Raw genomic sequence first — 17,685 nt, forward strand, 5'->3', positions numbered from 1 at the left:
TCTGCATTTTTTTGCTGTGTATCTCGCTAACAGCTGACTCTTTGCAAGGACATGAATGTATGTGCATAGGTCATTTGGTAAAGCACACAGGGATTAAACCTTGAAAATATTTCCAAGCTGCATGAAAACAAGACCAACAGAATTTTGGTAAGACATTTGCCTTAATTGGAAAGGCTTAAAATAAGTGATCATATGATTAAAAAAAGCAAGGATTGCCTGCTATTTGTTGTAACCCCTATTTCTGTAGTGCCCCTGTAGCCAGAGAAGCAGCTGTTCATTGCTGACATTCTCCCTGCCAGGCATTCCAACTCTCTGAGGTAATGGGCTACAAGCATACGGGCCTTCGCTTTAATTCTTTCAGCGTATCCTTCCGCATGGGTAGAGCGAGGGGAACGCCTCCAGGAAAAGAAATTAAATGCACACACACAGAGGCACACAGGGACGGCCGATTCGAAAATATTTCTGAGAAGGCAATTTGCGCTCATGCGGCACAGCGTCACATGAAAGAGGCCGCCTGAAGAGCCGGCTGGCACAGGTTTATTTTGTTGTAGTATTTTCTTCCACCCCCCCAGCTCTTCACCCAGTGGAATGATATCCAGAGCAAGTTTTTTGAGACAGGAAGTGAGGAATGTTTTCACTATGAGTGATCTGAGAAGAAGGTGGGTTAGCCGAGATAGCAGCTGTTTCGGACGGGAGGAACACAGTAAGTCAGTTCCCGAGGAATACAGATGAGATGGCTCCGGGAGAGGAAGCCTTGGAGCGCTGGGGTTTTTTTTCGGCTACACGTATGTGAAAGGAGACCCGGTGTCTTTGGATCGCTGTGCAAGGTAAGGGGAAAACAGCGGGCACAGTAAACACATAGCGGGTGATCTCTGCTGTGTACTGTAAGGCTGAAGAGTTTCAGCCACTTAGTTTTTGAAAGTAAATGGTTGAAATGGTTATGGGAGTGTGCTTCTGGAGGTGGGCTGAGTTTGAGATATGCACTTATTGCTGCTCTCTCAGTCCGAGAGTCATGTCAAAGATTAACTGGTAAAACAAGGAGAGGGTGGAGTGTTTTGATTACTTTTTTGGCTGCCCAAATATCTCTGAAATAAAAATAAATGTATTTCAGGAATGTGAATTAATAGGAAACCTTTTTCACCACGATATATTGTAGTTTTATTTTGATTTATTGTCATTTATGCAAGCTATTTAAAAAAAATTGTTAAGTCAAATGCTAATAATTGAGGGAGGAGTAGGAGGTGAAGGTAAAGGAGAATCCACGATATATTGCAGTTTTATTTTGATTTATTGTCATTTATACAAGCTATTTAAAAAAAATAATTGTTAAGTCAAATGCTAATAATTGAGGGAGGAGTAGGAGGTGAAGGGCACAGCAGCCTCGCCGAGGGAATGGCTTCCCTGACCCAGGGCAGCGGTGTGCAACATGGGGATCTCTGAGGAGCCTTCCAGCCCGGAGCTTTCCGTGGCTCTATGATGAATTTCACAGACTGGGGTGCGTGCGCTAAGAAAACACTTGGAAAAGGAGGAAGGCAAAGCATGGGATAGGGTTGACAGGAGAGGAGGCGTGAAGGTGTTTGCAAAAAGTGGGGAGATGGGTGGCTACCTGTAGTCTGGGTAAGAGTATGTTTTTCAAGCAAAAATTAGAAAACAAAAGGTTCTCAGAATTCACATACTCTCTTGGTGAGGCAAAGCATAACCTGAAGCATCATACAGCAGCTTAGCATAAGGAATAATGGTGCGACTTGCTGTGATGCATGGAAGATTAAAGGAATTGCACTTTAATTGCCTGGTAGGAAATGGCTAAGGTGCGAGTTTTAAGGCCTCCCATGCCTTTCTTTTTTCCCTTTCATCATTTATGGGGCTTGGTTTTGTGTTTAGTTCAACAGCAGATAGTGGCTGAGGCTGCACAACACTCTGAAAAACAAGCCTGGCTGCTGGATTTGCTCTTAAAGAAAACGTCTTTGTTCAGTATTACAAATACCTTAGGCAACTCAGATTTCATAAACATATTTCATTTAAATACCGATTCAGTTTATAAATACTTATTTTAAGACACTACAGTCACACATGATTAAGATTCATTATTCACTTGTGTGTTTAAAAAAAGGAGATCAACTTGCCAAAACCCAATGTGATTTGTGGAAAAACCAGAAACTCTGGTACTTATTTCATTATTTGAATACATAACAGCCCTGTATTTTGGAAAGGTAGACTGATTATTTAGATTTAGAAAAAAATATACGTTATTTTTCCCGTGTTACCATTCCCTTTTCGGTCAAAGTATTTCTGATTCTTGTATTTCTTCTCTTTCATTCCCTACTAGGACTCCAGTGGATGTTTCTTCTCCTTGTCACTTGGTGGAAAACTTGCTTGGCTTTAATGGAGACTGCTGCTGCTGGTTGATCTCTGGAGACTTTACAGCTCCTTACCTTTTAAGAGGAGGTGTCTTCTCGTTGCCTCTCAAGGTCTCAGTGGTAGTAGCTCTTTATCGCTAACCATCTCTGGGGGAAAAAGAAGATGCCTCTACCTTTTGGGTTAAAATTGAAACGAACTCGACGTTACACAGTATCCAGCAAGAGTTGCTTGGTGGCTCGTATCCAGCTTCTCAACAATGAATTTGTGGAGTTCACACTGTCAGTGGAAAGCACGGGCCAGGAAAGTCTGGAAGCGGTGGCTCAGAGGCTTGAATTGCGGGAGGTGAGTTGTCAAGTGAAGATGTAACTTCAGTTTTTGGTGCTAGATAACCTATGTGGTAACTCCTTGCCATGTAGGGTGATCACCTACTGGAGCAGCTATCATGTCTTCCCATTGTTTCTTCACCTTCTGGTCTCTATGGGGATTTGAATTGCTCCTAAGCAGTTGCTGAAGTAATTACAGAGTTTAGGGAATGTCCAAGGAGAGGAAATGTATCAGTGAATAAAAACTTAGAATGCAGCAAAAACAAAGCAACTGTTTTTTAAACATTGCATTGTTGAAAATTGTACTAAAAAAAACCCACAAAGGAAGAAAATAATTTCTACCTAAGCAACCTAAGCAACATGGTTAAAAACTACAGCAAGACTTGAGTCATAAGACAGCATTTTATTTGTGTGCATGTAATTTTTTTTTCTGATGGATTAGTGCTGTAAAAAGAATCAAAAGCACAAAATCAAATGCTAATAATTGAGGGAGGAGTAGGAGGTGAAGGTAAAGGAGAAAGATACCACAATGCTCAGTAATCACACATTAGTCATAGCCATGTTGCTGAAATTCCAATATAGCATTTTTGAAGCTACAGGTTGCTGTTGAAGTATAAAGATACAAAGTTTGGCCACTAAAGACATTGTTAGCTGTTGCACAAAAATTCCAGGCTTGGTAAATAAAAGCTTGTTATTGTAAAGGTCATCAGTTGGATTTGTAACTCCTGGCAGTAGGTAGCCATGAGTTTTTTGCTAAAGTGCCTTAAAACACTGAATTTAAAGTAATACAGCAGGCAAATTTGAGAGCACCCAGGACTGCAGAATGCACAGCTGCTGAATAAAACCAGCACAGCTATGTTTGCAAGAACTACACATGGCTAGCAGAAGAAGATACTGAATGATACCCTGGTGTTATTCAGCCAACTTGTCTTAATTGTACAATATTTATTATATGTTTGGAATCTTTTTGTAGCTGTTTTTTTGTGATGTGGTCTGGAAGGTAATTACTTGAGTTTTTCTTGTTATAAATGGGTTTCAGAAGTCTTGAAGATTATGTCAGGCATACAAAAATGAAATAATTTAGGGTAAATGCTCAGTGGAGCATTCAATATAAACAACAGATCATAACCTGGAGAATGTTCCTGGCTGGCACATTCTGTAACTTCTGCTCTAAACTTCCTTCCTATGTTTACATTGCTACCTGTTTGCATAGTGAAATCATAGTGAAATAACTGAAAGTCTGAGGCTGCCTCATGTCAGCATTAGATGGTTCGGAAATTTCACCTGTCAGGTTAGCCTCTGGTTAGTGATTTTTTTTCCCCCCCATGCTCTTAGAATACTTTTCTAACCCTTGATATGGACATAAAAGATTGAAAGTCTTTCACACTCAGTGGCACTCCACAAAACCTGAGACTAAAACATTTCTGCATTTCTGACTGTAGCTTTCAGAGAGGAGTAAATTGTTTTCTCTCATTGCTGTAGCACCAAAGAGGACATCTAACTGTGCAAAGAATGTATTGGAAAATAGACCTCAGGGACAGGAGCTAAGGTCAGCCAGCTAAAAGTTACTCTGTCAGGAATAAACCCAGTGCAAGATTCTGCTGGCAGTGGCCAGGGGAGTAAGAGCTTCTGTCTGTAGAGCATTCCCTGCATGCTGTCCAAGCAGGGCTGGATTTGGAGGATCAAAGTACAGAGGGAGTAATAATGTGAGGATTCCCTCTATATCCCTAAATTTTCAGGGAAACCTGTTGCTATCTGTTGTTACTTATTCTACAGCTACACCCAAAACTAAATTTGTTTGTGTTTGGGTGAGGATTGTTTTCTCATTTAGCTAAGATTTTAAGTGGTATCTGTTGAGGATAGTGATTGTGTAGAACTGCTTCAAGATTATCACAAACGAGCTCATAAAATATACTTCTGGTCATTCTTTGGAGTAGGGTTGCAAAGATGTCATTGAGAAAAAATGCTGTGCTACCTGCTTTTTCTCCCCATTGTAGGCCTTTAATGCCTTTCCACCTTCCTTTCTTCTTTGTGGTGCTGCTGACTGGGCAGTAGGGAGTCTGATACGGGGTTTTTAGCCTAAGGAGTTTGTGGTTATGTTGGATAAATTTCTAGCTGGGTATATCAATGTCCGAGGAGAATGTGGTATCTATGTGTTTACAGCTACACCTTTGAGTGTAAAAGCAGGTGTGCTGGGAATACTACTTCTTCCCTTCTTCCATTCCAAAGAAACTCGCACCCTCACGTTCCTCCTGTCTGATCATCCTAAGAGTCCTCAGAAATCAAATTGTGCCTTTTCATATATGCTACCAATACATGCCAGCCTGGAGAAAAAGATTCAAGATTGTTTTCTCTCCCCTTCCGTCGGGGCGGCCCTGCCGCTAGAGGTGCAGGGGCAGAGCTCCAGCCCGCGGCGGGGCCCGGGCGCGGCTCCGGGCTCGCTCCGCCGCCCAGCCCGGCCCGGCCCGGCCCGGCCCGGCCCAGGGCACAGCAGCTGTTCAACTGCTTTCCCCCCAAAATCTCCTTACTTGGTATTTTGAAGGATTCATTTGGAACTGAAGTTTATTCTTGCACACATTTAATGATTATATTTACATCTTCTGTGTTGAGTGAATTCCTTCTGAAATGCTAAGCGTTGAAACGTTAATGGAAATCTACATAGATGACCAACATATGAACCAATGTAATAATTTCATAAAATTGTTGAGCACAGGTGGTTTAAATGCAGTATTTAAATGCTCTCAATCCTGGGTGAACTGACATTTCCCCCTAGAGTCTGAAAGGTTTAGTTTAGTTGATTTTGGAGTCATTGAACTATGAAAGCATGTGCACTTCTAGGGGGCAGGAGAGATAAAACTAGTGATACAAGTTTAGGGTTGCTAATATTGTTCTGAAAAATACCCTTTTGTTCTATTACGTGGTCTGCCATAGAATGACCTTTTGATTATGGAATTGAAATACAGGATGAAAACTCTGCACTTAGGTAACCAAAATATGGGTAATCGTGAAAATAATTAGTAATAAATATTTGCATTTATAGCTATGATATTTTGAAATATTATCTTTTTATTGTCAAGCAATGGCAACTGTTGATAACTTTGCTCAAATATTGAGCATATATATTTAGAACTCAATCCTGCAAACATTTATTACTTTAGAAACTTGTATTACTGTAGGATTCCTCAGTGGGAAATGTTATATATAGTAATTTGTTTTCCAAAATGCTTTTTATTCTTTCTGTTTAAAGAATAATAAAAAATGAAATAGACGTGAAGCCATTAATCTGTAACGGTTTGTTTATTGTGGTTGTTTTCAATTGCAATATGCATTCTTGTAGAGTCTCCAAGTATTTTTTTAGTGTACAGTTATTTTGGAAAACGCAATTCTTTGCAAGGGTATGCCTTCTTTTTTTAATCTTTCTCCTTCTAACAAAAGGAGAATCTAGCTATGGTTGTAGCCTTAGTGTTTACTTAGAACACATGGGATATCATATATTTAGAATTCAATTTTTGTTGTGTGAATGGAGTTTGTCAATTTTATCAGATGTAACTTCTTAGTCACAGAAGTATAGAATTTTTACTGTTTGCAAAATGCAAAGGCTTTGTCTTCCTGAATGATGACTGCTAGCTTCTATTGAGCCAGTCACAGAGTGCTGGAAATGCAGTTTTTTCAGCTATTCTTCATTATCTTGTTCTTTGGAACCACTCGTAAATATCTTTAATAACAAACAAACAAAAAAAAGAGAGCAAGAGATGCAATTCCCTCAATTAAGGGTCATATATCAGAATAAGGGAGTTGACAGTACACTATTGAACTCTGAGCAGATTCCTTCAGTCATGCATTCTTGCATGGATTATTTTGGCAGGAAAATGTGTTGCAATAAAAGGGAATGGAAAATAGGGATATAAATTACTTTCCAGAGCTTACATTCAGAAAAAGTTGTTCTGCCTTTAAATAGTCAGATTTGCCAAGCAGATACTGGATCACTCCCGACAGCTTAGTAGAAAGTTTTCAGAAAGAAAAATGCGTTCAGCACTTTCATTAAATATGCAAAAACAACTTTAGTCTTTGATACAGTAAAATACAAAGTATTTCTGTAAAAAGTTGCCTATTTTTAGTTCACTGAGCAGCCTTAAAGCATGAGGTTGAATTCTAAGTGTTCAACATGAAAGTATGACTGTTTATTTAAATACTGAGACTGGGGACCATTCTCACATCCAAGGTATCAGTTTCAGATTACTGTATATGGCCTACACAGCTAGGACAAGCAGTTCCCAAGCATCTTCAAAACAGTTTACTGCAGGAGGCATTAGGGGAATCTCTACCATTTTTTACACATTCAGTGGTAACATTTGCAAGTACCTCTTTCTCTCTGGTGTAGTTTGGAATTACTGAATTTGGATAGTTGAACTGAACTATTTTTAATGGTGTCCCATCTTTTAGGATATTTGTTTTAACAGATCTTTATGTAAATGAGCAACCTTTAAATTATGCATTGCTTGGCTAAACACTATTTTTCTTTTGATTTTCCAATTAATACTTCTCAATTTCCAAGTTGCATAATAGTATGGACACATAGTTAGCATTTAAGAAGATTTACAATTTTATTTTTTTATGGAATAGTAAACTTTATAGAAAAGTTAAATGAATTCATTAAACTGAGTATTTTCTGGTAGTCCTAGAATGTGACTCATCAGGAATGAGTATGTAATCCAGCTCTCTTAAACTGAGGAACTGGGGAAAGAAGCCAAAGGGAATAGTGAACAAAAGTTACTTACCTTTGTAGCACAGTCTTTCTTTTATCCCATGAGAGAACTATAACCAAACATGATTTATGCAAGGAGGTGTTACAGAAAACCATTCTGGAATCACAAGTTTTGAAAAACTGCTGAAAGCTCTGCTGGTTAACTGCCTTAGAAAGGATATACAACAGTGTTAATCTTGCATCTAAGGCATGAGTATGTAAATGAAATCCTTGAAAATATAGAGATTTTTTAAAACACTGTAACTACAATGTATATTAGTACATTAGCTAGCTATGTTTGGCAGATGTTTTAATGGATGTCTTTCTCTTGTTGATTTTTTGTTGTTTTCTAAACAACACAGCACTTCTAAACCATATAGAGAAGGGGCAAATTCTGCTACTGTGTACAAGCAGAGTCTGACTTAACTGCAGATAGGTGGTAGAGTACAAGAATAAGAACCAATGGCAGGGAACTGCTGTGGAGTGTATGTATTGTACATATGGAAGTTCCTGTGTTTGTTTTGGACATGCAGAGGAAAAGGAACCAAGGTTATCTGGATCCTGAATAACTTCAAAGTTCTGAAACAGTGCTTCGGAAATGCTTGAACTATGCTGTAAAACTTTGCTCTGAATTCTAAAACATCAGCTCTCTTTTGGAGAAAACACAAAAAAATACCTTTAATTCATTGTGGTGGTTTCTTAAACGTGTTTTGCATGTGAAAAGAGTGTTTTTAAAATCAGATCAAGTGTAACCATAAATATTCTTATATCTGTATGTATCAGTAACCATATTGACTGACAAATAAGAATTGAGCCACGTCATGAGAGAGGGATCATGAACATAGTTATGTTTATGTCTTGTATCAAAATCTGAAAACATTTTACCTGATGCTTGTAGAAATAAGAGGAGAAGCAGTGCTTGCAGTTGAACTTCTGTGGTTGCCTCTCTCAACCAAATTTTCCTTATAATTAGGGGAGGAGAAATTGAGATGGAGGAATCTATATAAGAATGCCAGTCTTCCTTGTGTAATCTGGTTTAAAAGATGCTGCTTCTTTAAAAAGCAAATTTGAACCCATCTAAAATAAATATTAATTATAAGAGTGTGATAATTGTAATTTAGGAACCAAGGTAAATTGAAGGACAGAGTAGTTAGGCAAAAATCAGTAATTGCCTTAGTTCAATTACTTAGTTCAAGTCCTTCCTCTGAAGAAAAAGAGATATATATTCTGGTAAAGGGTTTGTACTCAGTCTTATACTGAGCAGTACAAGAGGAAGGTTTTTCCATGAAAACAATGGTAGCAGTTAGGAAGCCCTGCCCCTGATTTCTTTTGCATTTTTATAAAGTTAAGTCAGAATTTGAATATACCACTTAACTGCATTTTGTTTACCATCATGTCAGTGAATTATTGTACAGTTTTATACCAATTTTGACAGAAGAGGTTTTTTTTTTTACTTCTGAAGCAAAGGAATTAGCTTATTGTTTAGTATTTTTAGACTTTGAATTTTTCCCTTTAGTAAAGCAATCAGAACTTAAGCCTCTGATGTATGGGAACATGATACTTCTTCTAATGTCAGTGATGTGTAAGGTGAAGTCAAAAGCAGTTATGTGAGTTCATCCTTCTCAGAGCCTTGAACAGTGGTGGGAAAAAGTAATATGATTTTTTTTTTTTCAAAAAAAGCATATTTCTGCATTTCTGGGTCATATTGATAGCTGACCTATCTCTGCCAGAGGTTAAAATATATCTTGGACATCATGTTTTCTGTGCAATATGAAGATATGGCTCTTTAGTTTGAAAATTAGTCAGCTTACCTTTGTAAAATGTCCTGATGAGTAGAATCTTCCCTGCCTGTTAGAAGATTGTTTATTCAATATGTTTGAAGGGTCTGAAACACAATATATTGTGATTTGCACAGTGTTTCATTTGAATAAATTAGAATACATCAGATCACCTTGCAACATATTGATTTGCTTATTTATTTTTTATCCCTTCTGTTTTGTTTTAAACTATAGTTGGAAATTACTTTGTTTAAATAGCATTTGTGAAATCCATATTGGAGTAGTTAGGAGAAAATAATTGTGTGAGTGTTGGGAAAAAAATGTTTCCATTATGAAAGAACTAAGATTTAAGAATAAATTGTCTCTTTGTTCATATAGCTGCTCTGCTAAATATTCTCTCTTGCAGCTACAATTGAAGAGCTTGTCAGTGCTAGAACAACAAAAAAAGTATAGGCAAAGGTACCCTACAGTAAATAGCTTTAATATGGGGGGAAAGGGAGGGATTTTTGCCAGTGATCCTCCTATTTCTGCAAGAAGAATTGATCATGGTAATAAATAGAGAAGTGCAACTTTCTACTTGGTGGCTGGTGCACGGTGGGAGTCACAGAGGTTTTTTTCTCCACCACTTTCAGGAAGTCTTGGATGTTGTACACAGGCCAGTCCAGGCTGCTCCAAGTCCTTTCTCAGGTAGAGATTGGGAAGTTTTGTGAGGGAGGTTGTCTGTTTTGATGAGAATGGAGTTTCTGGAGAATTCTCAAGGTCTGTTGTCTCCCTCCGTATCTCTTAACACTGGGTGTAGGGAAAAACTTTCATCATCTGGTATCTACCAGTACAAGATTATTGACCCAGTTCTGCTGCAAGTGGTTTATTTCAACTGTGCTATCCTGAGAGCTGGAGCTGTTCTGTATCCAAGCATATAATAAAGCTAGATTGGTGGAGCCCTTGGGCTAACTGGGATTTTGTGAGTTTGACTGCAGTGCTTGTCCTTCAGTAAGAGAAGGTGTTTTCAGCATTCTGATCAGGGAAGTCTTACAGTTTGTTTTATTTGTATGTATCATTGTAAAAGAGGAAAAGCCTGAAAATACATTTTGACTGCATTCTTCTGCTATTGTTTTCTCTTTTCTGATTTTTTGCCTCAGATCTTAGGATGGGGATTCCTTCAGTAAACTTGAGGCAGGTAGCCAAATGCATTAATTAGAAGGCACTGTATTAACCATTAGAAAACAATTCTCCTTTCCAGCCTATTTGTAAACTATGACATATTTTGTAAGATTCATGGTATAGGATAAGCAAATTAAGTGGAAAATATATATTAAGTATATAAGGTTGAAGTAAATTTTGAACACTGCTATGCCTCAGGGGACCTCCAAGTCTTGCGTGGTCCTACCCTCTGCTCAGGAGAATCAGGTGCTTCAGGACTTGCCTGGGTTTACCACCCAGGTGCCTTCAAGGATAGAGATTTGACACCTCTTTGGGCTATCTGTTCCAGTGTTTGGCTAGTCTTGTTGTGAAATTTTTTTCCTGATCTAATTGGAATTTCCCACATTGCAGTTTGTCCCCAGTGCTTCTCATAGTTGCTGTTATTACTTCCAAGAAGACTCTGGCTTTATCTTCTCTGTCTGTGTCCTGCTCTTAGACAATTGAAGTCCACAGTAATATTTTACTTTGTCTCTTCTCAGGCTGATCAGCCTCACTTCTCTGATTTTACTGTACTTCATGCCAGAAGATCTCATACCGTCACCTGCAGTAATGTAGTTTTGTGGCACTCATAGCTGGTGAAACTCCTCTGCTCAGCTTAGGAAGTCTCAGTGACTTCAATGATGGAGTCACTCCCTCCAGCTTGTGGGCTGTAAATACTGTGTGGGACTTTTGCTACTTTTGTGTTCTTGATAGCTCTTGAAATTTTAAGCAAAAATATTTACTGTCTCTAGTGCCAGAAAGCAAGTAGGTAGAAATTAACTGTGCCGAAATTATATGTTCTTTTTATTTCTATTTGATTTTCTTCAGAGGGGTTGGGTCGTGAATAAGTCACTAAAATAAACGAACCTCAAAGTAGTGTTAATCTTAACAGCTTAACATATTTTAAGAATTATGTCATGACATTCTTTTTAGCACTGGATGTTGTCCTGAGCTGCTAATAATAAAATGTTTTAGCAATGAATAAAAGTGGGTTCTATTTTAATCAGTGCGAATATTCCAGGGTGCATAAGCTCCTCTGAAAACTCACAGGATCAAATTCTGCCCTTGAAGTGAAGTGAAAGGTTTGCATAGAAGTCAGAAGACCAGCTTTGGTCTGTAGTAATTTGCATGGCTTGTTTAAAGATATGCTAGATTCCAGAGGATATTTTAAAATGTGGAAACATTTTTCTTAGTCTGTTATGCCAGTAACTTTTCAGTTCAGTGTGTAGGCAAGTGGTCAATGTTTCCAAGAAACAGATCTACTCAAGTGATCATCATGCCTTAAAAATAGTCTATACATTCAGTTTAAATTCAGGGTGTAGAACCAGGAATATTTTTACATCAGAGAGTTTGAAAGAGTGGCAATGTTTGTGGTGTCTTCTCCTCACCTTTGTTATACATCTGTGCTTCTATGAGGATTACGTACACCAAGGCTGCAAGTGAGTTTATTCAAACAATTACTGTATTTTTGGGGTGTATTTTTAGTTGGTTTACAACTGTGTTTGTGTGATATCATCTACAGAAGTCTTTCAGCTTGTAGCTCCTACCCTTTGCTGTCAGCCTCTGCCATGGCCATTGCCCTTGTCCAGAATGTTGTGGTTCCACATTTTAGTGCTCAGCCCGAGGCTGATGAGGTTGTCCTGTCAGAGATGTGGGCTGGTCAGAGCAGAATGTCAGCATCATGGTCTGACTTTGGCTCCTGTGACTGTGTGCCTGCTGCTAACAGTCTTGTGATGAGAGAGAAACACACCTTTTTACACACATTCCTTTCCTTACTCAGTCTGCAGGAAGGATTAAGAAGGAGTCAGTCATTCAGTACATTTTATCCTTTTCAGCATGTGATATTGCAGTGAACATGATGTTTCTTTTGTAATGGTGTTTCTGTAGTACTGCTGATGGGTTTTTTTCTCCTGGCATCTTATGGAATTCAAGATACTCTCTTCATGATATCCTTGTAGGGTGGTGGTGTTCACCCAATGATTGGGGGATTGAAGAATAGAAATAAAATATCGTTTAAGGTATCAGCTAACTTTGTGTGCCTGGGCTGAGAAATGACACGTGTTGTTTATGTTATTTATATTCAGAGCCATATTTCTTTTTTCCTCTTGAAACTCAAAGTATTTATGGCTTCCTAAATTTGACTCTGGCTTTCAGGCTTTAGAAGTGATGAGCACACAGCATCCACCTGGGGAAAATTTGGTTTGTAGGATTTGCTTTACAGAGAACTCTCTTTCTGATTTGGGAATAGTCTGGTTTTCTATTGTGATTTTTAAACTTTCCCATTCTGCAGTTGCTCTAGATAGCTTCCTCTATACAGAAGAAACCTGCTTTTTTCTTCTGTGAAGAGTTCTAATTTAATTGATTTTCTGTATTATAGCTGTCTTTTTATCAGAGGGCCGGAGTTGTTTTAGAGTTTATAGAAAGCATCTCAAGGTTAAATAGGCAGATTTTGTCTGATTTTTTAATCTTATTAATACTAATTTTGCAATTACATGGTAGCTAGCATTAATTTTAACTTCAAGGATTTTCTTTAAACCTTGGAGTAAAAAAGCCCCCAAACACCAAACCTGCCAACAATCACTTGAAACTGTGTGTATGCCCATTTAGAGAAGAGCAAAGAAATATGTTTTGCCACTATTCAATACCAAAGAAACACTATGCCTTAGAGCTAGCTCTAATTTCCTATTTATGCTAATATCCCAGACAAAATGGTTTTATGAAATAGATAGTTTTATTAATTTAGTGCTACTGACTTGACTTTTGTGCCTCAAATTACTTGATGGTGTGTGCTGATATGGAGCACTGATTCAGTCCCATGAAGTTTGGGGTGGGGTGTATGTGCCTGTGCTGTGGTTGCTGCATACACAGTCAGCCTGTCAGAGCTGTGAGGAAAATCTGGAATCCCATGAGTGGACTCTTCATCCTGTTTAGACTGGAAACTAGGATGTGTGTACAAGAATTTTCGGATGTGTATATGGGTGAGTTTTTGCAGGAATGTACTGAAGTGGCCTTTTTCTACTAAGAGCTGTAGCTCCCCAATGAATTTCAAATCTGTTCTCCACAATATCAAAATGCTAGAGCTTTTGAGAAAACAACAGTAAATACTTTTTTTACTAGGGAGACAATTTTTCCATGACTAATTCACAGAAATTATTGATTTAGAGAAATCAGGATAAATATTCACTCTGCTTTATAAAACTCCATCCTTAAAAGCTTTATTTTGTGTAACTTAAAAATGTCTGAAAATATGGAAGGAAAAATATTGGATTAAAGCTGTTGGCATTTCTACAGTCTCTAAACACATTAAAGTTTATTTAGCAAGGAGTTGGAGAATTTTCATGTAAATACCTATATACTTACCTTATAGAATTACCTAAAAATTGGTAATTCTTAACATTCACTTATCTCTCACTTTTGGTTAAAACACTTCTAATTATGATATCTAGTTTTGCTATGATAATATTTTCCAGTCCATATATGTTTGCTGGTCCAGAACTGAACAAAGTAAGTACTGTGGAAGCAGATTTTAGTCAGTTTAAACATAGTAGAGAAATTTAAATTTTTGCAGGTGACTCTGCAGTATGGATTTAAAACTATACTGTGGAGCAAGAGAAAAATACTCTGATCCAGACTCCTTCTGGGAGAGGATCTAATAAAAATGAGATTGTGTTGCTCAAGATGCTGTCCAGTGGGACTGTGACCTTCCAGGGGTGCCGTCCCTCAGCCTCTCTGGGTGGTTTGTTCCAGTTCACGCTGTATGTTGTGTTTTGGCTTGCTCAGGAGTTGCCCACTCAGGCAAGATCTCTTCCTGCTGTATCTGCTCCTTTTCCTGCTCGTGCAGTGAGCCATGCACATGCTTTAATGAGCTCAGCTTTGGCTGGGCAGCTGTCCTGTGCTCGTTTGTTCTTCAGCATCCCCTGTGAGCCTGCCTACCAGGTCCCCAGAGGAGCCTTGCTTTGCCCTGCTGCTGTCCCATGTCATTTTCCATTTGCCTTCCCCACTTCCCTTAGATTTCCTGTCTCACATGGATGCCTACTGCTAGTATCTGTGAATGGCCACAACAGAGTTATGAGTTATGAACTGTTTCCAAATAAAGAGTAGTTCTGCTTCAGTTTTAGGTGGGGGTCCTTATGTGCCCGAGTTGGTTATCTGGATGTAATGTCTGCTTTTTATGCTAAATATCTCTACAGTTCCCTGAAGTCTTCAATAACCCATAGCTTTACTCAGTATTTTAAAACATTTATTTCTAAGACTTTCATACAGTATATTTTATCTAATATCACAGTATTAACTTTTTTTCCTCATTGAAATACCTCTTTTGCAGATTACATATTTCAGTCTCTGGTATTATAATAAGCAGAATCAGCGCAGATGGGTAGATTTGGACAAACCACTGAAAAAGCAGCTGGACAAATATGCCTTGGAGCCAACTGTGTATTTTGGAGTAGTATTCTATGTGCCTACTGTTTCTCAGCTTCAGCAGGAGATTACCAGGTAAACCTCGTAGTATAAACTTCTATGTGTTTATAAATTTGCTGTCAGCATTCTGAAATATATACTTTATTCAAAAGCTGTCTGCTTTCCACTCCCCTACCTTTATAGAAGGTAGGGGAATTTTAGGCAGAATTTATGTTCAAACTGTATGCTAATTTATCTTTGGAATAATTAAAGTATGTGATAAATTAAGCAAGCAACTAACTTTTTTGTGATCTTAGGAATCTGCTCAAACCTGTTTTAAGTAACAAGCATACCTGTATGATCAGACTTTTAATTGTTTTAGTTCCTTCACTGACTTTTGAATTTGTTTTGAATTTGCTTGACTTTTAAATTTGTTTTTGTTTTTTGTTTTGAAGATCCATATGTTGCTTTCATGGACATCTATCCAGCAGAAAGCACTTGCAGATTTCATTAAGCTGTGCTTTCTTTGTTTTGCTTTCAGTACTTTCTGTTCTTTTAGTACAGTACATTGGCAAGCTACAGGCTACTTTGGCTTGTGATTATTATTATTTTTTTTGTATATCACTGAGCCATAAATATGGGTGTTAGTTCTGGTACTATGTGTATGTTTCTACTGTGAAACTGGGGAACATCACATAATTGTTGCTGACTGCAGGGGGAAAAGTAAAATTGATCATATATACTAGCCAGTTATTCCTGTGGGCCTGTACATTGGCTTCTAATGGCTTAATCTGTATAGTTCTGATGTAATGATTATTTTTAATTGGCAATTGGGTACAAAACCCATAGCTGGATTACAAATATCAACTGTTATTTCAAAAATATGTGCTTGTATTAACTAACCCATTTAAGCTAAAAACTTTTTGTTGGCCCTGCTTTGAGTTACAAATATCTAGTGTTATTTCAAAAATATGTGCTCGTATTAACTAACCCATTTAAGCTAAAAACTTTTTGTTGGCCCTGCTTTGAGCAGGGAGTTGAAGCAGATGATCACTCAAGGGTCCTTTTAATCTTAATTTATTCTGTGGTTACATGAAACTGCTTCTGTTCCTGCAGACACCTTTCCTGCTAATTGTGATGTGAAAGCTTTTCAGGGTTACCAGGTGCAGACCTCTTGGTGCAGACACTGGTGCTGTTGTTACTGCTCAATGCTTGGCAGCATTAGTTTTTGGGTTTATGTGTAATTTCTGAAAGATTTTTTTTTTTAAACTCTAAAGTTTTGTGCTATTTCTTGGTAATTTTAGTGGCTCAGAAATCTCCGGTTCAGATTCTGTGTTGGTTTACTAGAGTACATTAGAGTAAGAAAGTATCGAGGTGTTGCACTGGGAAGCTAAATTGCCTGAAAAACCTTAAATAGTCTTCTCTGGCATTTATTTAAAGAATGTGGTGTTTAAGCTGGAGCTTTAACAAAAATTTGGCAGTGTGCTACCTGGTAGAAAGCAGGAATTTATGTGCCAGTCTTATCCTTGTGTCCTAGAGGATGGTGCTTTGATAGTAGAAGTCTGTGTTAGTCTCAGAAATCTGTGGGTTTTTTCATGCCTGTTTGATATAAATAAGATTGAACATGTTCAAGCAAATTATATGTTTAATGTACACCAGGAAGTGGAAATGCTATAGATAAAAAGAGATGTGCTCTGTTGAGGTAGTGTTAAGATTCTTTATCTGAAACTTTATCTGTAAGTTTACTTTTAATAGTAGTTCTATGGGAAGAGCTTACCTTCTGTTTCTTGACTGGGAAGACTCATTCCCCTTTTTCTTTTCCATTTTTTGAAGGCTTGGGTTTAGTCCCAGCTGTTGTTGTGTGTGTTGTACAGGGATGTTATGTACTGTCATATGATATACTGAGTTTTTGTAGTAGGATGCCCAAGAGTCTAAACAATATTTATAAATTATCAGTGTATTTAATGGAGCAGTAGCAGTGATGGAAGAGAGCTGTCCATTAAAATGAATAAAATTTATGTGGAGTTTACTGACCTTTCTAATCACTGAATGAATTACAGCACATACTTCCATGTTCTCAGTATTAATAACCTTACTTCACCAGAGTTAACATACAATATGAGGAAGAACTTTTTAAAACTAAACTTATAGAAGACAAATGTGTAGGTGTAGCTGTAGTGGCAGTTTTGAGGCTCCAGATGGGAAGTTGTAATGCAGAAATGAATATCACTACTGGGATTGAGGGAATGTACATTGTTAGATCTATTGGAAGAGAATGCAGCAACCCAGCAGCAGTTTACTGAATGTTTTAAAGAGGCAATAACAACAATTTTAAGGAAGGAAGAGTTAAAAAAAAAGAAAAGAAGGTTTGGGAGTAGATAGGAATTGTGGAGGTTCTTTATGATCACTGATTGTAGAATGATGTGTGAAAGTTAAGGGAGGCAAGAATTTTAAAAGGCCTTGAAGTAGTAGGTCCAAATGATGAGGAAGACTACCCTCTACTCAAACAGGGGAATGCAGAGAGGAATAGGAGATGCAGGCATAGTCTTCTACTCTCTCTAAAAAATTAAGAAGCCTATGTTAGCTTTTTCTTTTTTTTTTTCCTTCTGTAGGTATCAGTATTACTTGCAATTAAAGAAAGATATCTTGGAAGGCAACATTCCTTGCACACTGGAACAAGCAATACATCTGGCTGGTTTGGCAGTTCAGGGTAAGTAAGAAATTGTACCAACTAGCTAATGTTGCATTAGAAACTTTGGTGATATATTTTCTCTTGCCTGTTTTCTTTTTGTCACTCAAGAGACCCAGTCCATTAAGTTATGAGAGGGGCTTGCTCCTTAGGACTTTGTCATGCAGGCTGAGGAGAGCAGCAGTGGCCCTGACCTTGCTTCTCTGCAGTCCTCAG

General features: G+C 37.9%; 1 protein-coding gene across 3 annotated transcripts in view; it reads left to right on the forward strand.

Moving 5' to 3' along the window:
* The first annotated feature begins 383 nt into the window (after nucleotides 1-383).
* Nucleotides 384-17,685, forward strand: part of PTPN21 (protein tyrosine phosphatase non-receptor type 21) — a 45,360-nt gene continuing 28,058 nt past the window's right edge. For all 3 annotated transcript variants that reach the window (XM_039712462.1, XM_039712464.1, XM_039712463.1), the window contains exons 1-4: nucleotides 384-827; nucleotides 2,327-2,700; nucleotides 14,707-14,876; nucleotides 17,393-17,490. In XM_039712462.1, the coding sequence (XP_039568396.1) occupies nucleotides 2,521-2,700; nucleotides 14,707-14,876; nucleotides 17,393-17,490 (448 nt within the window). In that variant the 5' untranslated portion in view covers nucleotides 384-827; nucleotides 2,327-2,520. The remainder of the gene's footprint in view (nucleotides 828-2,326; nucleotides 2,701-14,706; nucleotides 14,877-17,392; nucleotides 17,491-17,685) is intronic.

This window comes from Passer montanus, unplaced genomic scaffold (genome assembly GCF_014805655.1).
Source record: "Passer montanus isolate IOZ18808 unplaced genomic scaffold, ASM1480565v1 scaffold27, whole genome shotgun sequence".
Lineage (NCBI taxonomy): Eukaryota > Metazoa > Chordata > Aves > Passeriformes > Passeridae > Passer > Passer montanus.